This window comes from Rhinopithecus roxellana, chromosome 8 (assembly GCF_007565055.1).
Source record: "Rhinopithecus roxellana isolate Shanxi Qingling chromosome 8, ASM756505v1, whole genome shotgun sequence".
NCBI lineage: Eukaryota > Metazoa > Chordata > Mammalia > Primates > Cercopithecidae > Rhinopithecus > Rhinopithecus roxellana.
In genome coordinates, this window is record NC_044556.1 from 51535535 (window position 1) to 51561551 (window position 26017).

Here is a 26017-nt window from a genome sequence, read left to right on the forward strand (position 1 = left end):
AACTATGTGACACTCTAGAAAAGGCAAATCTATGGGGACAGTAAAAAGCCTAGTGGTTACCCAGGCTTTGGGAAAGGAAGAGATGAATAGCCACAGCACAGAGGATTCTTAGGGCAGTGAAACTCTCCTACACGATACTGTAATGGGGGATACATGTTATTATACATTTGTCCAAATCCATAGACTATACAACTCCAAAGGGAAAACCCTAGTGTAAACCATGGAGTTTGGGTGATTATGATGTGTCAGTGTAGGTTCATTGTTAACAAATGTTCCACTGTGGTGTAGGATGCCAATAGTGGGGAAGGTGATATCTATGCGGGGACAGAGGATATATGGGAACTCTATTTTCTGCTCAATTTTGCCATAAACCTAAAACGTCTCTAAAAAATAAATTTATTAATTTAAAAAAACTGTTAATACTTTCTCTACTTCTGACCTTCTAAAACAGCCTATTCCAAGTTGGTTTTTGTTCCGTTCTCTTCCTTCTACCTGTTTCTTACCTATCTTTCTTATTAAAATCTTTAGTAACCTTCACATTGCCAAATCCAGGGGTCAATATTTAGTACTTATATTCTTTTATCATTCATTAGCATTTGACACAGTTGACTCCACCCTCCCTCCTAATATGCTTTTTTATGTTTGTTTGTTTTTGAGATGGAGTCCTGCTCTGTTGCCCAGACTGGAGTGCAGTGGCTCTATCTCAGCTCACTGCAACCTCCACCTCCCAGGTTCAAGCGATTCTCTGCCTCAGCCTCCTGAGTAGCTGGGATTACAAGTGTGCACTACCACACCAGCTAATTTTTGTATTTTTAGTAGAGACAGGGTTTCGCCATGTTGGCCAGGCTAGTCTCGAGTTCCTGGCCTCAAGTGATCCGCTCACCTCGGCCTCCCAAAGTGCTGGGATTACAGGTGTGAGCCAATCGCGCCCAGCCTAATGCGCTTTTTTAATGCCTTAGTTTCCAGGACACCACATGCTCCTATTTTACTCCTACCTCCCTGGCTGTACTTTGTCGGTCACTTATCTTGGCTCCCCACTCCACCAACCTGCGTGAGTTGGTGGCTCCTAAGCTACCTCCTGAGTTCTCTACCACACAGTTTCCCTCAGTGAGCTCATCTGGTTTCATCTTTTAAATGCCATGAATATGCTGATGATTTTTAACGTTATGGTTCCAGCTCTCCCCGTGCATCAGATTTTTCTGCATTTACCTAATTAACATTCCTATATAGAAGACTAATACTAAGCATCTTAAACTTGTCTAAAATAGAACATTTGATGATAATTTTCCATTTAGTCCCATCACAGAAAATGGCCCTAGGTACCAGTTTTATCAATTAATCCTTAGTATTCATCCTTGGTACCAACCCTTTTCCTCAGCCCCACACCCATTTCATCAGCAAGTCTTATTGAAATTCCCTTCCAAATATTTGTCAAGTCTGTCCACATCTCTCTATTTGCTTGCCAAAAATACCCTAATCAAATCCACTGCTGCTGCTTACCTCTGCTCCTGCAATGATTTTCCTGCTTGCATTCTTGATCATTTCTTGATCTAGAGGCCAGAGTAATCTTTGTAAAATATAAAATTGGTTGAATCACTCCTTTCCTAAAAATCCTTGAATCAATTCCCAGTCCAAGCTCCTTGCCATAGCCTACAAGGCCTTGTGCGATCTGCTCCCTAACTGCTTTTCTAGCCTGATTTCCTGCAGCTCTTCTTCCCTTGATCACTGCACACCAGGAACACTGATTTCTGTTTTTTCTTGCTGGTGGGGTTTTTTTTTTTTTTTTTTTTTTTTTTTTTTTTTGGCCTCATCTTACAGTTTGTTATCTCCCATATTATTTAGGTAGAAGTTCAAATGTCATGTGCTGCAAGGTACTTTTCATGTGCATCCTATCTAAAGTAGGGAATTCTCAATTACTCTGTTATTTCACTATTTTTTTGTTTGTTTGTTTGTTTTACCCCCCATGGCACTAATCACATTCTGTACTCATCATTGTTATTTGCTTTCTTATTTTTCACATGTCTCTTTCTGGAATTTATGCTCCACAATACCAGGGCCACGTGTTAGATGCTGAACACATATTTATTGAATGAATGACTCTCCCACTAATTTAGTGTTCTTGGGCAATTTGTTTAATTTCTTGAGACATCAGTTTTTTCATCAGAAATGTGTCGCTGTTTGCCTTTTAATTTTTAATATTCTTATGTTATATGATTCTCAAAAGGAAGAAAATGGAGACAAGGAGACCAGTCAAAGTTATTATAAGATTATAGGTATGAGGGGGAAAGGATCCTAATATTATGGGTGTTAGATAGTTTAAAAAGAATTTGTTACATCTCTACATATTGACCTGGAAGGATGTCTATGGTATATTGTAAGATGGAAATAAAAGCAGAGTAATACATGGAAATATGGAAATATATGGAAATATGGAAAATGGAAATAAAGCCTGACTCAGTGGCTCATGCCTGTAATCCCAGCCCTTGGGGTGGACGAGGTGGGAGGATAATTTGAACTCAGGAGCTTGAGATCAACCTGAGCAATATAGTGAGATTCTAATTTAAAATAATAATTTTTTAATTAAAAGAAAATATATTTTTTTCTTTTTAATTAAAAGAAATATATGTTTTTTCTTTTAATTAAAAAAGTAGAAATAAAGTGCAGAGTAATATATGATCCCAATTTTGTTCAAAAATTTGCCCTACATATGTAAATTGTTTCATATTTTTAAATAAAGGTGTAGATATATACACTTGAGTCTTAATGTTGATGGCTTTATTTAGGGGTAATATGAAGGAAAGAAGAACAAATTTTTTACCTTTTACTTCATATAGTTCTATATTATTTGAACTATATAAACTATATATACTATATAAACTACCAGAATTATTTGACAATTTTTTAATATCTAGTATGGTGAAGAGGAGTAAAAAGATGACATTATGGCCTGAAGTTTCAGTATGAAAAAGTTAAAGTACAAATTCTCCTTTAAACCACAGGATTCCTTTTCCAGAGCTTTTAAAGGAGATATTGGGGCAGTGGCATATGATAATTAAAATAGTATATTATTAACTACTAGATATGGGCCTGATATTCCCATGTCTAGCTCTTGTAAACTTGATTAGGCCCAAAGCTCTTGACCCAAACCCAAATGTTGGGATGTGAATTACCACCTATCTGAGGTACTGAGTACCAGAGACCAACCTGAGCTCCTGCATGCGGGAAGAGCAAGGCAAGGGTGCCAGACCTGGCTCTAGCATAGGCTTATAGGAATAACAGAAAGGGCAAGACTCCTCTGGTGAAAAAGAAACAAACAACCACACACACACACACACACACACACACACACACACAAAGAAAAAAACCAACCAACCAACAGACAAGCAAACAAACATGGACCAGTCATGGTCCTTGAAGCTGATCAATTCAATGAGCAATTCTTTGGCACAAGTGTTAAGATCAGATAAAGAAAGTAAGCTCTCTTGTTCTCTTTTCTGTGAATATTACCTGTCGTAGCAGAAAAAAAAAGTAGAAAACTGCTGCTTTAGATCCCCATTTACTAAGTGAGAATAAAAAATGAGGAATCAACAGAGACAAAATTAGAGAAATCAGAGTGTAAAATACAAACAACACAGTGTAGCTTCATGAAAATGAGAGGGGAGTGTTTTGTAGGATGATAATAAGCAGTGTCAGTTGATAGATTGAAAGAGATCATTGAAGAACAGCAAGACAAAAATAGCCTATTGAATTAAAGGATTAGGAATCTTTTTTTTAATTTTAGAAGAGCTTTAGTAATTCTGTGGGTTAGGAAAGCAGATTTGCAGAGAGATTAAGGTAGGGGGTAGCTTATGGGGAGTTAAAGTGGTGGTGGCAGGTATGAAGTTCTTATAGGAATATTTGGGAAGAATAGGAAAGGGAGAAATGACCCAAGATGGAGGTAAACCTTTTTATATTTCCATAGAGTAGGAAAGACTTGAAGGATCTGATAAAGAGATAAAAGATTAAAGATGGAAAAAACATAAAACCTGATGGAGAAATATTCTGAAGAACACAGAAAGGATAGAATTAGTAGCACTGTGGGAAAGGGTTAATCTTAGAGGGACCCCTTTCTGTGAAGTCAAGGAGAGGATGGTTATCTATGTGGAAATATTTGGAAGTACAAAGTAGAAAAGTTGGTACAATGTACTGAATTCATTAAAGCAAGACCTGAGGTTACCTGTTAAATAGAGAGAAGCTCTTGGGAGCTTAAGCAGACTGGAGATTTAAAATTAGTTCTAAGTAAAATAGAACAATGAATTAAGTGTGCTTGGCACGATCATGACTGTACTATAGACTTCTCAAGGGAATTACTATTTCATGACTGTTGTGTTCCCACTCCTCAACACAGTGTTTGGTACATGGCTAGTGCTCAGTAAATGCAAATGGATGGATGAATGAATGAGGATTTGGTATTTTTATTTTAATTGAATCAAACTATTGCTCCCCCTCCCCAACCCTGGCCACCGCTTCCAGCAAGGGCTTGGGTGAAGTTAGAGGTAATCATTAAACTAAGTCCATAGTGGTCTGCAGTTTGTAAACAGTACTTGATACAATAGATGATACCTTTTTTATAAGCCCAAAATCGTGTGTGTTAGCTTTCTTAGGATAAAGGGTAGCAGTAATATTTTATTTTGGCAGTGCTGGATGAAAAGGGGGAGTTGTTAGATCTAACACACATTGTTCTGCAGCTAGTAGCTCTGGAATATTTGTGGTTTCAGTGGCTCCTAAGGAGCCTGCTCTTTCCTGCTCTTGCGTCCTCATCAGAATGTTCCAGTAACTTTGAGATCGTTCAGATCTCCCTATTTAAAACTGAATAAATGACTAGCATGTTTGTTAGAGAGACTTGGGAGCTTGTGTTCAGGAATCCTGTTAGAGGTCATAAGTGAACACCAAGATTGCAGATTTGAGGACATATGGGTTTACTTCAGTAAAAGATTTTGATGAAAAAGAGGACAGGGACAGACACTGCTTGAAAACAGAAATAGGCTTATAGTCTTTTATTTTTCGGTGAGAATAAAGAGGAAAGTAATTATGAAATTTTATCATTTACTCATTTATTTAATAAGTATATATTAAGCACCTATATTATGCAGAGAAAAATGTTAGTAAAATGTGATTTGTTAACTGGGAAACATTTTGAGTATCCTTCATAAAAAAATAGCATGACTCTTATATTGTTTTTATTTTATTTTTATTTTTATTTGTACAAATTTATGGCATACGTGTGAAGTTTTGTTACATGTATATAATATGTAATGTGAAATTTTGTTACATGTATATAATATGTAGTGATCAAGTAAGGGTACTTAGGGTGTCCATCATCCAAGTACAATGCATTTTTGTTAACTATAGTCACCCTACTCTGCTGCCAAACATTGAATGTATTCCTTTTATCGAACTGTATGTTTGCACCCTTTAACCCACTTCTCTTCATCCTCCCCTCTCACCCACACTCATCCCTCCCAGTCTCTGTTAATCTATCTTTCCACTCTGTGCTTCCATATGATCAAATATTTTAGCTCCTACATATGAGTGAGAAGATGGAATGTTTGTCTTTTGGTGCCTGGCTTATTTCACTTGCCCCGGATGTGGCTCACACCTATAGTCTCAGCACTTCAGAAGGCCAAGATGGGAGGATCACTTGAGCCCAGGAGTTTGAGACCAACCTGGGCAACATGGTAAAATCCCATCTCTACAACAAATATAGAAATTAACCGGGTGTGGCTGTTCAGGAGGCTGAGGTGGGCGAATCACTTGAGCTTGGGAGGTCGAAGCTACATTGAGCCAAGATCAGGCCACTGCACTCCAGCCTGAGTGACAGTGAGACCCTGTCTCAAAACAAACAAAAAACCCCCAGTTCTATCCACATTGCTGTAAATGAAAGGGTTTTATTTTATTTTTTAATGTTTGTGTAGCATTCCATTGTATATATGTACACATTTTCTTTATCCATGAATCTGTTGATGAACACTTAGATTGATTCCATAGCTTTGCTATTGTGAACAGTGCTGCAATAAACATGCGAGTGCAGGTATCCCTTTGATATATTGATTTCTTTTGCTTTGGGCAGATATCCACTAGTGGGATTGCTGGATCAAATGGTAATTCTATTTTTAGTTTTTTAAGAAATCTCCGTACTGTTTTCCACAGCAGCTGTACTAGTTTCCATTCCTACCAGCAGGGTATAAGAATTCTCCTTTTTCCACATCCTCACCAACATCCATTATTTTCTGCCTTTTCTGATTTGGGTAAGATGATATCTCATTGTGGTTTTAATTTGCATTTCTCTGGTGATTAGTAATGTTGAAGAGTTTTTCAAATACCTGTTTACCATTTTCATGTCTTCTTTTGATGAATGTCTATTGATTTCCTTTCCCCACTTTTTAATGGGATTGCTTTTCGTTTGTTTGTTTGTTTTGCTGTTGAGCTGAGTTCCTTGTATATTCTGGATATTAGTCCCCTGTCAGATTAGTAGTTGGCAGCTATCTTCTCCCATTCAACAGGTGTCTATTCACTCTGTTGATTATTTCTTAAACGAAAATTAAGCTTTTAAGTTTAATTAGGTCCTATTTGTCTATTTTTGGGTTTGTTGCCTGTGCATTTGAGGACTTAGTCATAAATTCTTTGCCTAGACCAGTGTCCAGGAGAGGTTTTCCTGGGTTTTATGCTAGTATTTTTATAGTTTCAGGTCTTATGTTTAAGTTTTTAATCTATTTTGAGTTGATTTCTCTATATGGTAAGAGAGAAGGGCTCAGTTTCATTCTTCAATATGTGGCTCTCCGATTTTCCCAGCATTATTTATTGAAGAGCATGTCCCTTCTCCAGTGTAAGTCGTGCTTAATCCAAGTTTATTTCCTAATGAAAGTTGAAATAATTCTGATACTAAACCACACATTTATCCTCTACTAACTAGATGACATTAGGAGTTTGCTGTTTCTTCCTTACTGCTTAAGACATTAGTGAGACCAAAGCGTTTTCCTCCATATTGCTTTTGGTTCTTAGGAATCTCTGCAGTGGAAGGAAACTGACCCCTTGAACCATAGCAGCAGCAGGTGAGCAGAAAAGGAACTTGATTTCAAAATATTTTGTTTTGAGATGTGTTTTGTTGTATTGAAGTCATCATACATCTGATATTGATTTTGAGATTCTTAATTCATTCTTTTTAAAGATTGAGATTTAAAAACTTAAACACATTTCCACTCAGTTTTCCCATAAATCCCATCCATTAACGCAATTCAAAACATCCTGATCCTGCAGTGTTGTGCTGTGTTTCAGCCCTTGCTGAATTAGGAGTGCTCTTGGGTGTCTCGTGGGTATGTGCAGTACTGTCTTCCAGAAAAGAGAAAATGACACTGTATTACAGGTTCAATGTATACTCTAGCTGAGGGCAAAACTAGTCAAAAATCAAACTGAATTTATATTGAATTTCCCTATGTACTTGTGAATGCCTCTTTCACAGAACATTATTAAAATAAATATCAGGGCCGGACATGGTGGCTCACGCCTGTAATCCCAGCACTTTGGGAGGCTGAGGTGGGCGGATCATCTGAAGTCAGGACTTCAAGACCAGCCTGGCGGACATGGTTCTGAAACCCCGTTTCTACTAAAAATACAAAAATTAGCCGGGCATGGTGGCATGAGCCTGTAATCCCAACTACTCGGAAAGCTGAGGCAGGAGAATCACTTGAATCCAAAAGGTGAAGGTTGCAGTGAGCTGAGATTGCGCCATTGCACTCCAGCCTGGGTGACAGAGCAAGACTCTGTCTTAAAAAATAATAATAAAGGTCAGGCATGGTGGCTCACGTCTGTAATCCCAGCACTTTCGGAGGCCAAGGCAGGTGGATCACCTGAGGTCAGGAGTTTGAGACCAGCCTGGCCAACATGGCGAAACCTCATCTCTGCTAAAAATAACAAAAATTAGCTGGGCGTGGTGGCGGGTGCCTGTAATGCTAGCAACTCAGGAGGCTGAAGCAGGAGAATCGCTTGAACCCAAGGGACAGAGGTTGCAGTGAGCTGAGATCGTGCCATTGCACTCCAGCCTGGGCAACAAGAGCTAAACTCTGTCTCAAAAGAAAAATAATAAAATAAAATAAAATAAAATAAATATCAGGAAATTATCATGTAACATCTACTCTGAACTTTAAAGTGAGATTGCTTGCACTCTAAGGAGAGTTGAGGAACTTTATAAAGAGTTTATGAGGTAGCTTTTAAGCACTTATTATTCTAAGAGTGTTTTATTAAATTAATTTTAATGTATTAGGCATTTTTAAAATTTCGTTTTGTTTTGTTTTGAGACAGTGTCTTACTCTGCTGCCCTGGTTGGAGTGCAATGGCACAATCTCGGCTCACTGCAACCTCCACCTCCTGGGTTCAAGCGATTCTTCTGCCTCAGCCTCCCGAGTAGCTTGGACTACAGGCACATGCCACCATGTCCGGCTAATTTTTGTATTTTTAGTAGAGATAGGGTTTCACCATATTGGCCAGGCTGATCTCGAACTCCTGACCTCGTGATATGCCCGCCTCAGCCTCCCAAAGTGCTGGGATTACTGTTCTGATAGTTGTAGGTATTGTTACCTGAAAGATGGCCAGCATTTGAATAGGCAGTCTGGGAAGGGATAATTTGAAAATTTTCCCTGCTCATCTTGGCAAATGGCCCACCTCCATCTTCATCCATTGTGGGGACTCTGAGTGTCATGGGATTTAGGATGAGACTTCAGCTCCTGCATTTCATAAGCCTCATGTAGTATTCATTTCTACTTCATTCATATGCATATATTGAATCCCTTTCCTGTTGATGTTAGGGATAACAGCATGGTTCTTTCCCTCGAGGATTTCACTGGCTGGTGAGGGTAGTGGGCATGTCGAAAAAGTGAGTGTAGTGGGCATGTCGGAAAAATGTGCTATAATAGAGGGAAGACAAAGCATTGTAGTTGCTTACAGGAGCAAGTGACTCAACTTGTCCTGGGGATTTGTAGAGTGCTCCACAAATGTGGTTACAGCTACACCGGGTCTTAAAAGATATATTGAAATTTGTTGGGTCAAGAAAGGGATGCCAGGCGGAGAGAATTGCAAGTGCAAAGTCTTGGAAGTTAGCAAGAGTATGGAAGTAAAAGAAGTATACAGTTCATGGAGTGGAATGGTAGAAGAAAAAAGCTGAAAAAGATAGACTTGATTCTTATTAACCCAGTAGTGCTGGTGGGGTGGGAGGTCAGCAAAAGAGTTAAAATTGTTAGAAATATGAGAGAACTTGAAAAATACTTTGTTATATAAAACATCGGATTGGTAATTGGGCTATTTTTTCTGCTATAGTATTTTTAAAAAATCACACATTTCTCATCAAGATAGAAAATAAAGAAAATCACTTCAGTATAACTCAACTGATGACATTTCAATAGCATTGTTCTTACCCAGCTGGGGTTCCACCTGTCCACACAAAACAGCTCTGTTCCACTTGGTACATACATTTCTTACTGTCCTTTACTGTTTGATGGTCCAGACATTAGCATTTACAGTTACTTTCTCAGTAACTATAATTATTTGATAGTAACAGCAAAACAAAAGTCTATGTTATTTTTCCCAAAAATGTCCAGGAGTTTGCCAGTTGAGGCAAGCGATGGTATCACTTGTGGTACCAAGTATTTTATCATTAATAACTTTTCATGATACAGTAATTTGTCATCTAAGTAGATGAAAAGTAATATACTTTCAAGATACATTTTCAAACCACATGTTTGAAATTGTCAAAAATAAGAGCACTATTTTATTTTTTAAATGGAAACATTGTAATTGTACATATTTATGGGGTGCAATTTAATATTTTAATACATATGTATATAGTATAAAGAGCTATATTCTATTTATGCTAATTATTTTATCTGTTCAAATGTACTATAGAGAAGAATTATGTACAACATGTAAAAATTTCCAGTTGGGGAAGGAGTCTCAAAAACTGATAAGTAAATTGCATTTAAAATTTTTACAGTTTGAGTGTGAGTGTTGATTTTATGGTGAAACTATTAAAAATTATAATTTATTGACAAAGCATATTTGCAAAAGTAGAATATACCCATATAAAGCTATAAAATATATAAAAATAAAATCAGAATTGAAAGTGTATTGTTTACTGCAAAAGGGACATGGTAAATATTTCGCTGGTGAATAAAGTAAACTTGTTAGAGTTCTCAGAAAAGCAAAATAAGGCCGGGTGCGGTGGCTCACCCCTGTAATCCCAGCGCTTTGGGAGGCTGAGGTGGGCGGATCATGAGGTCAGGAGATCCAGACCATCCTAGCTAACACGGTGAAACTCCGTCTCTACTAAAAACAGAAAACTTTAGTCAGGCGTGGTGGCGGGCGCCTCTAGTCCCAGCTACACGGGAGGCTGAGCCAGGAGAATGGCGTAAACCTGGGAGGCGGAGCTTGCAGTGAGCTGAGATCCGGCCACTGCACTCCAGCCCGGGCGACAGAGCAAGACTCCGTCTCAAAAAAAAAAAAAAAAAAAGAAAAAGAAAATATAAAGAAGAACATTATTTTGACCTTTACATTTACAACTTGATTACTACAAGAATGCTCATATTCCAAATGAAATAATTTACATTAGAGAAACAAAACTATGGTGCTGCATTACTTTACAAGTGAAATAAATATTTCCTCAGTGTATTAAACAATACATTATTAGCTAACTTAACAATTTTAAAATTGCCGTCAATTTATGCAAGCAATCAGGAAACGAAAGGCTCTCTTAATTAAAGAAATGTCCTTGAATTTTATTAGGCACAATAAGACAACTGACTAGGAGTGTAGAGTTATTTTATAAACATGTAGACACACAGACACACACAGAGCAAGTGCAAATTAGAACCATGATGGTGCCACTAAACATGAGTGGAAGGTTCAATGTGATGGTAAAATTTTAGAGGAAGAACTAAGTACTCAATTGTGTCAAATTTTAAGGTTTACCAGTAAGTTTGAGAAACTTAAAACTCTTCAGTGCTCCCCAATACTGACACTTCCTTGATAACACCCTCTCTGCATCTCTATATAGATTGCCAGTTTCTTTAAAACTTGTATAAGAGGCTCAAAGATATGACATGCAGTAAGCTGTATGGTATGTCAAAAATATATTGGACTACTGGCCGGGTGCAGTGAGTTGCTGCTGTAATCCTAGCACTTTGGAAGGCTGAGGTGCATTGATCACAAGGTCAGGAGTTCAAGACCAGCCTGGCCAAGATGGTGAAACCCTGTCTCTACTAAAAATACAAAAATTAGCCGGGCGCGGTGGCAGGCACCTGCAATCCCAGCTACTCAGGAGGCTGAAGCAGGAGAATCCCTTGAACCCGGGGGGTGGCGGGTGGCGCGCAGGTTGCAGTGAGCCTAGATCGCCACTGCACTCCAGCCTGGGTGGCAGAGTGAGACTCCTCTCAAAAAAATAAAAAAAAGAAAAGAAAAGAAAAGAAAGAAGTCTTTAGTTCACAGTGAAAGGAATGTTGACTTTGAAATTATGGATTTATATTAATGTCAGTGTAAACCAGTGGGAATGGTAATTTTTAAACAAACTTGCTAAATATTGAGAGACTAAACTACTAAGTTAATAAATTACATATAGCAGTGTAGCTTTTCGCTCTAGATGGTGTCTCACAATGGATTTCTGTTGCTTGACTATTTTCGTAGTGAATATTTTAAACTAAGGTAGTGACTGAGATTTAGTGATCTGGCTAAGTATTTTGAAAGACATTTTGAATAATATAGTTTAGTGTTAACAGGGAATTAAATATGATTTTTTTCTTACTCATTTCACCTTCCCTGTACTGTATATTTGGAATTGATCATTTAAAAAACTCCAAAAGAAAATTAATATATATAGGACTATTTGTTCCCTAACCTTATAGACTGTCATTCAGAGCTTCCAGAGATTACTGAGATCATCTTTTAAACATAAAGAGGAATGGTGAATTAATGATTGGCTGATACTGGTTTGCAAATTTGAATTTTTCTTTCTTTTTTCCTCTGAGGTTATTTTATTACATACAAGAATTCTTTGTAAAGGATGAAATGGAGAGATGTAGGTCAGAGGATGCAAAGTAGTAGATATGTAGGATGAACAAGTCTAGAGATCTAAATACAACATGAGGACTATAGGTAATAAAATTGTGCTGTATTTGGGATTGATACTAAATAAGAATTTAGTTGCCTTTGACATAAAAACAAAAGAAATCGATAACTATGTAGGATGATGGATATGTTAATTTACTATAGTAACCTTTTTGGTGTCTGTATATATCCCACAATATGCTGTATACCTTAAATATACACAATAACATTTATTTTTTAGAAAAGAAGTTTTTATAAAGAACTTCAAAGAAAATTTAAAGGCATATTTACTTGTTTTTTTTTTTTAAAGTAAAAGAAATAGTTTACTGCTTATTTAAAAAAAAACACACACACACACATATCTCAAAACTGTTTGGGCTGGGGTAATTATGCCAAAAAACAATCTCAAGGTTTCAAAGGGAAAAAAAGTCCTTTTGGAGAGCAATAATCGATCATGGAAGTTGAAATAGCGCATGCCATACTGCTTCATCTGGAAAATGGTATACAATCTATATATATATATATATTTTTTTTTTATCAAAGGACATAAGTATTTGCTAAGTTTAAATTTACATTTTTGTGAACAATTACAGCATAATGAAAATTTCAGGAGCTACTGTTTAAAAGAAAGAAATAAATGGAGCAAAGTCAACTATATGCAGTAATTTTACGGAATCAATGCAAATGTGATCCTAGAACTTTGATCCCAGAACAAAGTAACAGCAACTTCATCTATGATTACAGCCCCTTAGTTGATGGCTGTTTGTTTATTTGACATGGTCTATGTAATAATGCTTTCTGCCTCTCAGCACCACTACCTACATACAGTTGTAGTTGTGGTTGTGTCAGTCACCATAACCAGTGCAGAATACCTTTATTCTACTCTGCATTCCTGAGCTACTCTGCATTGACCCAGGGCTTGCACAGTCTTGGAAGAGAAGGCCAGTGTCCTGGATGTGAATTTCTTACAGAAATAGTAACCAGATTACAAATCCTGAACAACTGACCTTACTTACCTTACCAGTTTAAGACATTAGTCAAGTGTGCTGTTAATAGTTTTCTAAGGCTGCCATAACAAAATACCACAAACTGGGTGGCCTGAAAGAACAGAAGTGTATTCTTTCACAGTTCTGGAGGCTAGCAATCTGACACTGAGGTGTTGGCAGGGCATGCTTCTTAAGACTTTAAGGAAGAACCTTTCCTTTTCTCTTCCTTGCTGCTGGTGGCTCTTGGCAATCCTTGGGATTTTCTTGAATTGTAGCTGCATCACTCCAGTCTCTGCCTCCATTGTCACGTGGCCCTCTTCCCTCTATGTGTCTGTGTCTTCTCTTCTTTTAAAGACACCAGTCATTGAATTTAGAGCCCACTATAATCCAGTATGACCTCATCTTAACTGATTATATCTGCGAAGATCCTATTTCCAAATAAGGTTACATTCTGAAGTTCTAGGTGGACATGAATTTTGGAGGGACATAATCCAACCCACTACACCAAGCAATGGAAGTACAGTACATTTAATTTCCCCTAGAATAATGACATGTCATTTTGTTTATGTTTTAGGCTTTAATTTATAGATCCTGAAGATTACTCAGTGGTTTTTCGGTGAATGTGATACTTACTCTAGTGTTAGGATAATCAATGAAAAATAGCATGTTATAAAATGTTAAATGTAAAACTTGAACCCTAAATTTCTCATAAGACTTCTCACTTGCTTAATTAATGTTGATTCATGGGGATAATTGCCCTGACTATGTCTCAGCAATCTACATGTATTTGAAGTCAGATTATGAAGGATTTTATACACAAAATTAAGGGTTTGGATTTGACTCTGTGAAAAAGGAAGAATCAGTAGAGATTCATTACTTTTAAATGATAGTTCAGGTAGTAGTGTAGAATAAACTCTGAAAAAAGCTATTGAAACAGCACAGGTGAGACGACTGTGGTTTAGACTACATTGATGGAGATGGAGAAATGAAATTATACTGAGAAACATTTCTGATGATTTAGTACTTGATTAGATGATGAAGATAACTCATATTTATTAAGTGTTTTCTATGTGCCAGGCACCAATCTAAACACTTTTTACGTATTAATTCTTGCAATTCTCCTGTAAATCAGTACTATTAAAATTTTTATTTCAGGTGATGAAACTGAGGCAAAAATACTTGCCAAAGATCACATAGCTAGTAATTGGAGGAGGCAGGATTTGAACCATCAGAATCTGGTAAGGGAAAGGAAGGAGTTGGAGATGAATCTTAAGGTTAGGAGATTAGGTAGATGGTTGTATCATTAGCCAGAATTGAGAATACAGTGCAGAATGGGGAGTTGACCTGAAGGTCATGAGTCAGTAGATTTAGTTTGGGATATAGTATTAAGTTTGAAGAGCTACTCATGAGAAGTAGGACAGGTGATAGTAAGTACTAAAAATAATATTTGATGTTAATTAATTTTTCAGATTAATTCCCTTAATAAAGATAATGTCATTTTAAATGTATACATTATGCAGCTATGATAAAACGTGAAGAATTGGTGATGCTGTCTACTAGTCCTGAAAAGCACGAGTGCTTTAACAGGGTGCAATTCCTTGTGATAACGCATCCTCATATCATCCCTACATTAAGTTAGGTAGGCAAATAACTATCTTACCTGGAGCTTTGTGAATGTTTTGGCCAGTCAGAGAAAGTGGAGGAATTCCTAAGTTTGTACCCAGCCGGTCATTAGTGAATTTACTTCATTACAAATTCCCTTTATACTCTCACTCTTTGATTCACGCATCCCACCAAATATACCCCTGCGTTGCTCTAACCACGGGGAATTCTAGTTCAAACTGGGCAGTTTATGGGAACTGCTTTTGTTGAAATGATTAAATAAAGAAATGCCTGTGAATTCTCCTTCCGAAGCACTGCCTGTTTTCTGTGTCATTTTGGTCTCATTAATCAGTGTTGCAGCCAGGCAGACACTGTGCTGTGTATTTTACTGTCCTTAGCACAGCGGCTTCTACGTCTCTGCTCCCAGGCCAACACATTGGGGAAAAAGAGAGAGGGAAACCATCAATCTTCCCAGTTGCACATGTCAGCAGTGATTCCTTCCCCCTTCCTGTTGGCTGTCTCTCTCACCACCTGTGTTTAGAATTAGCACTGAAGCTGCTGCCCAGATGAATAAGAACCACTGTCCTTGTCACCTGCCCTGGTACGGGCCACCACTTCTCAATGAAACAAGTATATCAAGCAGTCAGTTATCTTTAGCGTGAGCAGTGTAAGAGAATCACACATCCCTTAGAAGTTTATTATAACATAAAATTAAAATTTTAGGCCATACATTCTAGTGAATCAAAGGGGTAAAAGCAAATAATTCCTTGCTATCTTCTCATAATCTCCCTCTGAAGTACATATGGCTGAAGTTGATCGACCTGGGTTCAAGTCGTGGCTCCACTATTTACTAGCTATGGATGACTCATTTAACCCTTCTGTGCCTCAGTTCCTTCATTCTTGTGAAACAAGGATGATAGTACCTCAGAGTTTTTATGAGGATCAAATGAGATAATACATTTATAGCTCTTGCTATAATGCTTCCCATGTAGTAAGCACTCAATATATGTTAGCTATTATTACCATTAACCCCATTGTCCAAATAATAAAACTGAGTTTCAAAGAGGTTACATAATATGCGAAAGGCACTAGGAGGCATAGAAGGAATCTGAACCTAGCACTATCTGATCCTCAAAACTCATGTCCTTTAGATTACACTGCAGTTTCTGTTTTCGTTTCATTTTACAGATAACTTAATATCTGAACTTAATCAATCATTTAACATTGTCTGTGACTTAATTTCCCATTACTTAAAATGAAAATGGTAATAACCAACATTCCTGTTAGTATGAGACTCTTTTAGTTACATATCAAGTAATTCAATCAGACCATATGCCAATAAACTAGGCCTATTTTTCTTTTGAGACAGGATCTTGCTCTGTTGCCCAGGTTGGAGTATGATAGCACAATCATGACTCACTGCAGCCTCGATATCCAGGCTCAAGCAATCCTCCCACCTCAGCCTCCTGAGTAGCTGCTACTACAGACATGTGCCACCACGCCTGGCTAATTTGCCTTTATTTATTTTATTTTGTTTATTTTATTTTATTTTATTTTATTTTATTTTATTTTATTTTATTTTATTTTTCTGGTAGAGACAGGATCTCCCTATGTTGCCCAGGCTGGTTTCAAACTCCTGGCTCAAGTGATCCTACCACCTCGGCCTCCCAAAGTATTGGGATTACAGGTGTGAGCCACTGCGTCTGGCTCAGGCTTATTTTTAAAATTTGGTGACAGAAAAATGGCATGCATTTTTAAAAATGTTAAACAATACAAAAAAGTCAAAAAGGAAGTAATTACTCCCATTTCCTTGTATAACCACTAGTAAGTTAGGTATGTAGGCTGTCTTCCTTGTCAGCTTTTATCTATTTAACAAATGTCTATATAGAACTTTCAGGGGAGTACTGTCATTCCTCCCATTTTACAGCTAAGGAAGTTCCCTGTTTTGCACAAGGAAGCACAGCTGGTGCACAAGAAGGCTGGCACTGGACTCACATGTCTGACTCTAGATTTGGGCTACTCACCTCCACCCTGTGCCAATTCTCAGTACTGAACAGGACCTACCTTCTTATTTATTCCATAGTATTTCATTATATAAAAAGAAAACTATAACTGATTTACTATTTCCCCTACTGATGGACATTAGTTACTTATAATTCTTTTTTTTTTTTTTTCTTCAACTTTAAAGCTCAAGGCTACATGTGCAGGATGTACAGATTTGTTACCTAGGTAAATGTGTGCCATGGTGGTTTGCTACACAGATCATCCTGTCACCTAAGTATTAAGCCCAGCATCCATTAACTATTCTTCCTGATGCTCTCTCTCTCCAGCCTGACAGGCCTCAGTGTGTGGTGTTCCCCACAATGTGTCCTTGTGTTTTCATCATTCAGCTCCCACTTATAAGTGAGAACATGTGATATTTGGTTTTCTGTTCCTGGGTTTAGTTTGCTGAGGATCATGTCTTCCAACTCCATCTGTGTTCCTGCAAAGGATATGATCTCATTCCTTTTTATGGCTGCGTAGAATTCCATGGTGTATATGTACCAGTATAATTCTTTCATAATTAAATAATCGGGGGAACACCAGATCTTCTTACATTCTTGCGTGAGTATTTCTATAGGAAAGATTTTCATACATTGAATGGTTGGGTCAAAATAAAACAAAATTTTGATCTCTAGAAATGGTCAGATTACTGAGAGCTTACTCTGCGCCAGGATTATACTAATAAACTTGTCACAGTCCTCCTAACTACCCTACAAGATAGGTACTATTATTATCCCTATTTTGTACGTGTTCAACGCCACATAAGTAATTGGGCAAGTCTTGAATCCCGGCAGGGTGGCATTAGATTCTGCCTCTCAACCATGGTTTATAACCAAGCTAGTTATCACAATCATATTTTAGTGCTTGGTTTTGTCATACTATAAGGCTGAATTAACAATCTGAGCTGGCAGAAGGGTCTGAACTGATGCAATTGTGGTCTGTCTACCTGTAGTCTTATATCAGTCTACAGGTTGGATGAGAAAGGGAGCCATGATTAGCTGGAACATGAAACTTATTTGCTCTCGGGAGAGGTGAAATAACAGTCAAAGAAATTCCCTTTTTTGTAAACTATTTTATGCCAGGAAAATAACTTTAGAAATGTGTTTTCCTGTTCGTATTGTGGGTACTTTGTAAGAAATTCACACTGTCTCTCAAAGGTTCAGAACACTTGAGATAGTCATGGAATTATATCATACATTATATATAAGAATTACTGGGCATCTCAGCTTCACTTACCCAAGGCCACCTGATATTAGTCCAGGACTTGGCCAACCAACTGAGCTAACCGTGAGACCCACATACAGTGCTTGACTGTTGAATCCAGACTTCCTGGTAGGAAACATCAGAATGAAGTAGGGAGTTTGCCAAGCAGGGACATGGGTAGAAAAATATATCTATGCAGAGATAATTTTGTCTCCAATCCATTACAATTCTGATATTGAACACTCCTCAGTGGTATTACTTCCTTGGTGATGTCCAGGCTATATATGCTTTCTAAATCCCTGAGCCATAGAGATTTATGGAATTGGACTTTGCCAAGTAAGTCTACCTAGGCGTTGAAGATGGCGTGCCTACTTGTTGTCACAGGTGTCTTCTCTCACCAGCATAGAGGCTATGACCACAGCTTCATAATCTTCTGTCCTTCATGGCTGCCGCATGTAATATCCAAACTGCTGGGAGCCAAAGCGGCCTCTGCCCATACATGATTAAATCACTGCCTTAGAGATTTCATTATCTTGAAATGTAAATTACTAGCAAGTGAACTTACTCCTCATATTTTTCGTCCTTTTATGTGAGTGTGTGTGTGTGTGTGTGTGTGTTTCAGTGTTTCCTAGCAGGTTGGCAGCTTTGGAAGATAATTATGTAGCAGCTGGCTTAGAACAGTGGTGTCTCATTCATGGCCTCATGTTAGAATCACCTGGGGAGCTTTTAAAACTCCCATTGCTCACGCCAAATCCCAGACTGATTAAATCAGACTCTCTGGGGGTGGTGCCCAGGCATCAGTATTTTTTAAAGCTCCCAAGTGATTACAGTGCAGCCAAGATTGAGAACTGTTGGCTTAGAAGGGACCTTCTCTTTTTCATTCATAATGTTTTTATCTGTACCTCATTTTCCGCAGTTGAAGTGAATTTTAAGAATAGATTATTGGTGCCCAAAAACCTCGCTCAAACTTTAGCATACATCAGAATCACTGGAGAGGCTTGTTAAAGCAGGGTTGCATAAATGTTCTCATTTCTTCTTCTCTGATAAGCCCCACTCTTAGAATTCTTGATTTAGTAAGTCTGGGTTGGAACCCAAGACTGCATTTTTAACAAGTTCCCAAGTCATGATGATACTGCTGGTACTGGGAACACACTTTGAGAGCCTCTGCTCTAATCCCTTCCTCTCACCTTCTTTCTGCTCTTTTCTTTTCCACCAGCGGTGACCAGGGCTGCTACATCTGGCAGTCCATACAATATCAGTGTTAGGAAAGGCAATGAATGCATAAGGATGTTTGACCTGTTACCCCACCTCAAAGTAATCATACAATTTAAAAAGAATTTACTGTATATGCAAATACAACTTCCTCTGCATGCATAATTGCTCCCCTTAAGTCCTTTCTAATACAAAATCAAAGCCACCACTGAATAGATTTCTGGTGTCCAAAATGGACCTTGGATTCCGCCTTCCTGCAGAAACAATTTTATGGATGCTGGTTAGGTACAGATGAAATCATGCTGTTAAAACCATTCTTCAAGAATATTATAGGCTCAAAGAGACTTTGATGGTCTGCTTCCCATTTAAAGAATTCAGTTTCTGAGTTTCAAAGAACCAGTTTTTAAACAAACTCTTAGAATATAACTTAACAATTGCCTGCAACTGAAACATTTGGCTTATTTTGTTTATAGTTATTGAGCTAAAAACAAAGGATTTGGGAAAAAGGATTTGTCATGATTCAGTTAACATTTATTAGGGGACCACAATGTACCTGGCACTGTGCTATTTACTGGGTATACAAAGAGGGAAAAGATAGCCCCTGTCCTAGAAGAGCTCATATTCTAGGCGGGAAAATAAATCTATGGAGCAAATAAAAAAAAAATTACCAAGTTACCAATGTGATATGTGCAATAATGAAGAATTGATGAAGGAGGCATCTGTTCTTCTGAGTGAGAGAAAGAGAGACATTGATGGTGTGTGTGGTGGAGCATGGAGCATGTGTGGGTATGTTTAGTAAGAGGAAGGAACATGTTTAAGAGTCTTAGAATCAGGGAGAGATTGTTAGGGCCTAATAACCAAGGGGGGTTCCCCATGCAGAAAAGAGGGTAAAGGGCATTCTAGGATGATGGAAGAGTGTGAATGCAGAGGGTAATACTCTATAGAAGAAAGGCAAGTAGTCAGCTGCGTTCCCCAGGAGGTGTGATTGGAGAATGACTGGGAAAGGCATTGACCACCCCACAAAGTCAGAGTCTTATCTCAGAGGAAGAAATGAGAAGAGTTATGCTAAGTCAGCATATGTGATATTTGCACCTCTAGCCCATATTTTACTATCTTTCTTCTCCTATATATTCCCCAATATCGTGAGGAAGACAGTTTCAATTTCAACAAAATATTAATGCTTTGAAAATGTCTGAAAGTGGTTTTCAGACTGCGCTCTGAGAAGCCCCCTTGTGCTTGTCTGGGGTGAGGTCAAAAGAGCAGTCGGGACCCACCAGAGCTCCCCCACTGACTCTGCTATTATCCATCTACCTCTCAAGCTTTTCTTTGGAAAATTCCACTTATTAGGCACATCTAAGAATATTATCTTTGAAAAAGGGTATGCAATTAGAAAAGTTTTAAAACCAATGTAATTTAATCCTCACATGTTTAGTAACAGTCTGACAACTTGGTGTGGATAGCCACATCTCTCAGCTGCTGGCCAAAGGATAAATGTTCTCAGATAATTAGCTTAAGAGGGGAATCAGGCAGTTGTCGATATGGATGTGTGAGCAGTGATAATTGTTGGTATGATAAGCGTTTAGTTGGCCACGAGAGATAATGACAATATCATATACCCCCGGAATGAACACTTGAAAATCAATGTTAGAATTTTCTTATGAAGGCCAGGTGCAATTGCTCACAGCTGTCATCCCAGCACTTTGGGAGGCCAAGGCAACAGGATCACTTAAGGCTAGGAGTTTGAGACCAACCTGGCCAAGACAGCAAGACCCTGCCTCTACAAGAAATTTAAAAAAAATTAGCCAGAGTATGCGCCAGGCTGCCTTGCCTGGGCACTGATACCTGAATGCTGAGCACGAGCCCACGGAGGTGAGCCCTTTAACTAAGGTAAAGCTGATCAACGAACTGATTGAGTGAGAGGTCCAGCTTGGGGTGGCCAATAAGATGTCCTAGCACTCCTAGTACAAGGACAGCACCTGGATCTTCCTGGGAGGGCTTCCTTATGAGCTGACTGAAGGGAACATCATCTGTGTGTTCTCACAATATGGGGAGATTGTTAACATTAATCTCATGTGGGACAAAAAGACTGGGAAATCCAAAGGATTCTATTTCCTCTGCTATGAAGACCAGAGGAGCATAATTCTGGCTGTTGACAATTTTATTGGGATCAAAATCAAAGGAAGAACTATCTGAGTGGATCATGTGTCTAACTACCGGGTTTCTAGGACTTAGAAGAAATGGATGATGTGACCAAAGAGCTCCAGGAGAAGGGCTGTGGGGCTCGTACCCCCTCACCAAGTTTGTCTGAGAGCTCTGAAGATGAAAAACCAACAAAAAAGCGCAAAAAAAGACAAAAAGAAAAAAAAGGAAATAAAAAGAGAAAACTGACCGGGAGGTACAGGCAGAGAAACCATCCTCTTCGTCACCCAGAAGCAAGACAGTAAAGGAAAAGGATGACCCTGGCCCTAAGAAGCACAGCAGCAAGAACTCGGAGAGAGCTCAGAAGTCAGTGCCCAGGGAGGGGCGGAAGCTCCCCAAGGCCAGGACTGCCTACTCTGGTGGGGTAGAGAACCTAGAGAGGGAGCTGAAGAAGGAGAAACCAAGCACGAGCACAGGTCCTCAAGCAGGAGGGAGGCAAGAGAAGAAAAGACCAGGGATAAGGACAGAGGGAGGAGCTCAGACACACTTTCTAGCCCGTACAACGGGCGTTCTGAAGGGCGTAGTCATAGAAGTCGAAGTAGGAGCCGAGATAAATCCATAGGCATGAAAGGACCGGGAGCTGCCGGGAGCGGGAGTCTTCGAATCCCAGTGACTGTAGGCATCACTGAAGACTGTTAAGCTCCTCAGTAGATTTGGAAATAATTATGTTTTCTAAATGCAGTCAAGTTCAGTTGGGTTGTTACTATTTTTGTATGTAAAACTCCTGGGGCTGGATTCTTTTAACCTCTTGAGTATTAGAGTCATTGAGAGGGCTGCAGTTTCAACAGCTACATATCCTGGATATTCTTCCTACCATTCACTGTCCCTGAACCAGAGTATGTGTCCTGAATTTTGGTTCATAAATATGGCTCTTGAACCCATAGACCCCAGTTAAAGATGGAATTTTCAGGAAAGGGAAAATACCAGATAATTCTAGAATTCTAGTTTTGTGTTTGATATTTAGAGCTCAGCATCGTGGGATCTTTCCAGTTACTAAGTTTGGACAGCTTGATGTGAATGAATGGGGTAGGATTTTTAACATCAACCAGCTCCATGCCCAAAACCGCCTGTTTAAAAACATGTTTAATATCTTTTCTTTTTCATTACAACTTTTTTGTTTGATAGGCCTCTTTCCAAATTTTTCCTTGCAATGTATTTATTATTTATTTGTACTGAGGTGAAATTCACATAACATAAAGTTAACCATTTTAAAGGGAATAATTCAGTGACATTTGGTACTGAACATCCACAATGTTGTGTAACCGTCACCTCTGACTAGTTCCAAAACATTTTTTATCATCCCAAAATGAAACCCTGTACCCATTAAACAAGAAGTCTCCATTTCCTCCCTCCTCCCCATCCCTAGCAACCACCAATTGACTTCCTGTTTATGGGTTTGCCTATTCTGAATATTTCATATAAATTGAATTATACACACGCAAAAAATTAGCCAATGTAGTTGTGTATTCGTCTAGTACCAGCTACTTGGGAGGGTGGGCAAACTGCTTGAGCCTAGGGGTTTGAGGCTGCAGTGAGCTCTGATCATCCACAGTACTCCAGCCAGGGCAACAGAGAGACACCCTGTCTCAAAAAAAAAAAAAAAAATTATTATGAGGAAAAACTTTTTAAAACATTTTATATCATTTTTTATACTTTTGAAACTGTAGTGCTTCTTGATCTATTACCTGTACTTACCGTCCTGTTCAAGATAAAAATATGCTGTGTTAGTATGTTACGGCAAGAATATGACACTTGCTGATTTGGTTTAGCAAGTAGTGTTATTAGGAATTAAAATATTTTGCACTGCACTTAATTTTCTAATTATTTATGTCATGTTTAGATAATTGTTAATTTAGTTTTAATCATCTTTCTAAGAAAAAAAGGACTTGCCTCCTTATTCTTTACTTATGTATAAACTTTGCATTTAAATATAGATTAACTGCCCTGAGGTGATGATGAAATCCTTCCTGGGAGCCAAAGCTTCGTGACTTTATATTTCATCATTTCTGTCTGCTGGGGAGACAGAAAAAAAGACCTGAAGAAAATAGCCCAAAGAGATGTTTAGGTACAAAAGAAATAGCTATAGGAGAAAAGAACAGTATAAAATTAAAAACCTGGTGTCTTAGTTCACTCATACTGCTATAACAAAATACTACAGACTGGGTAATTTATGTAGAACAGATATTTATTTCTTACAGTTCTGGAGGCTAGGAAGGCCTCAAGAGCGAGGCACCAGCTTTGGTGTGTGGTGAGGGCCGCTCTCTGCTTTCAAGATGGCACCTTGTTGCTGCATCCTCCAGCAAGGAGGAATGCTGTGTCCTTACATGGAAAGGGTGGAAGGACAAAACAGTGTATACTTTCTCTAAAACTTTCTTTTTTTTTTTTTTCAGAGATGGAGTTGCGCTCTGTCACCCTGGCTGGAGAGCAATGGTGCTATCTCAGCTCACTGCAACCTCTGCCTCCCGGGTTCAAGTGATTCTCCTGCCTCAGCTTCCCGAGCAGCTGGGACTACAGGCATCTGCCACTACACTTGGCTAATTTTTGTATTTTTGGTAAAGATGGGGTTTCACCATTTTGGCCAGGTTGGTCTGGAACTCCTGACCTCAGGTGATCCACCCGCCTTGGCCTCCCAAAGTGCTGGAATTGCAGATGTGAGCCACCACGCCCAGCCTGAAGCTTCTTTTATAAGGGCATTAATCCATCCATGAGACAGAACCCTCATGACTTAACCACTTCCTAAAAGGCCCCACCTTTTAATACTACTACAGTGGGGTTTTCCAATTTGATTTTTGAGGGGGGTCACACGTTCAAAACATGGCATCTGGGGAAGAACATTATGTGGTGTGGTGGGCAGGGCACTGGAGTTCTGAATTCTGGCCCCAGCTGTGCCACTAGTTGTGTGCCCTTGGCCTTTTGATTAACATCTCCATGGTACACTTTCCCCTTCTGAGAAGTGTGTTGGGGAGAGGGGTTGGGTGGGAGGGGGAAGCTTGAAGCCAAGAAGTTCTAAATTGCATGCAGTTCAATGTGATGGAAGGAATGTAGAACTTGGAGTCCAGTGGCAAGAGCTCAGATCCAGATCTGACTCACCTGCCTGTGACTTTATGCAGGTTATTTAACTTTGCAGTGTCCTTCCCTAAAAAATGATGCCTATGATTCCTACCTTCACTACATGAGATGAAGTACATGAAAGGGCCAGGGCATGTTTCTGATAGCTAAATTTCATCACGAGAAGGAAAATACTTCTGCAACAGCACTCCATTATATGACAGAAGGATGGTAGGTACAGTGCATGTAAGGAAAATAGATGCGTAACTCTTGAAATTTGAAAATGGCTTAAATAAGCCTGTGGGGAATATTTTTTAAGCATTAAGTTGATTCTTTTAAACTGTTTTACTGAACTGACAATACATATTAAGTGCTTATCATTTATGCCCTTTAGGTGCTCACAGTCTAATTGATTAGTCACTCCTTTTTCTTTCTTTTAAAAAATAATTTTCCTTCCGTTTTACTTGTTGGCCTACATATTTTTTCTTACTTGGAGGTGATATAGGACCTTCTTTCTCTTATACTGAATTAATATTTACTCTATTGATTCCCAGGTCTGAGCATCTGGTTTTAGTTCTAAGCAGAAATGAACCCATTTTTCTTGGTGCTGAGTGAGCACTTCTTGACAGACCAGGACTCTCCAGTGCTTTCTGGAGGAAAGAGCTGACTATAGCAGAACAATGCTGAGGCACTGCCAAACCTTCAGGGGAGCACCTGGCTCCTCCCAGCCAGTGTCACGCCTGGTCTTCTCTGTTTCAGCTCTTCAATCCTTAATTGACAGTAGAGGCATTTTCAAGAAAATGTTGAAGATAATTTCAGGAACTTAGGATTGAAATAGTAGGGCAATGTAAATGATAGAATCGAGAAACACAGAGCTCAGGAGTGAGAGCTTTAAACAGTATTTCTAAATTTATATACAATTAGAAGAATAAATAGACTTATAGAAAGAGATTTTCATCCCAATTAGCTGGGTAATGTTATTGAATACTTTTTTATTATAATCTGTGATAAAATGCCATTTATGTAACCAATAAGACATAGTGTGGCTGTTGAGCCAAGTTTGTGGTTTACCTTTGACCGTAGTTAAAACAAGTGTGATCAATGAACAATTGGTGTTACAGCTGGATACAAGCAGGACTTTATAAGAAGAGTCTTGAAATCTTTAGTTGAAGTCTTCTCACCACTGTACTGAAGCTGAAAGTGTTTCAAAGCTAGTAGGTAGCCTTCTTTAGATGTATCTTATTCAATTGAAATTAAAGACAGAAGCTCTCCTAATCACAAAAATTCTTTTGCCATAATTAATAACTTGGGATTTTTCAATTGCTTTTGAGTACAGTAAGAAAATTAAGGAAATTACACATTTTGGATGTGCTCAGTACCTTACAACAGGAATAGTTTCAGCTATGTCTGTCAAAATGATAAGTATGCTCTGCCTTTGATTTGAATACCCACTGTCTCTTCTGGTATATATCAAATCCCAGAGCTGAAGCTCCCCAGGGATATGGTACTGCTGGTTCTGTTATAAAAATGAGTCAATAAATGTATAGGCTGGAAGTGGCATTTACCAAGGAAATATGCCTGAAATGAAATGAAGACCT

The 26017-nt window shown here is 38.5% G+C and overlaps 1 protein-coding gene and 1 pseudogene across 4 annotated transcripts in view; both read left to right on the plus strand.

The window, feature by feature from the left end:
• The window catches only part of WARS2 (tryptophanyl tRNA synthetase 2, mitochondrial), a 121485-nt gene that overhangs the window by 37303 nt on the left and 58165 nt on the right, over window positions 1-26017 (plus strand). Inside the window, exon 1 of one of the 4 annotated variants that reach the window (XM_030936577.1) lies at window positions 24381-24650. The exons of the other annotated variants lie outside the window; for them this stretch is intronic. Within the exon in view, the coding sequence (XP_030792437.1) occupies window positions 24648-24650 (3 nt within the window). The 5' untranslated portion in view covers window positions 24381-24647. Of the gene's footprint in view, window positions 1-24380; window positions 24651-26017 lie in introns of those variants that run through there. 4 annotated transcript variants of the gene reach the window in all.
• LOC104665809 lies at window positions 18320-22000 on the plus strand (annotated as a pseudogene).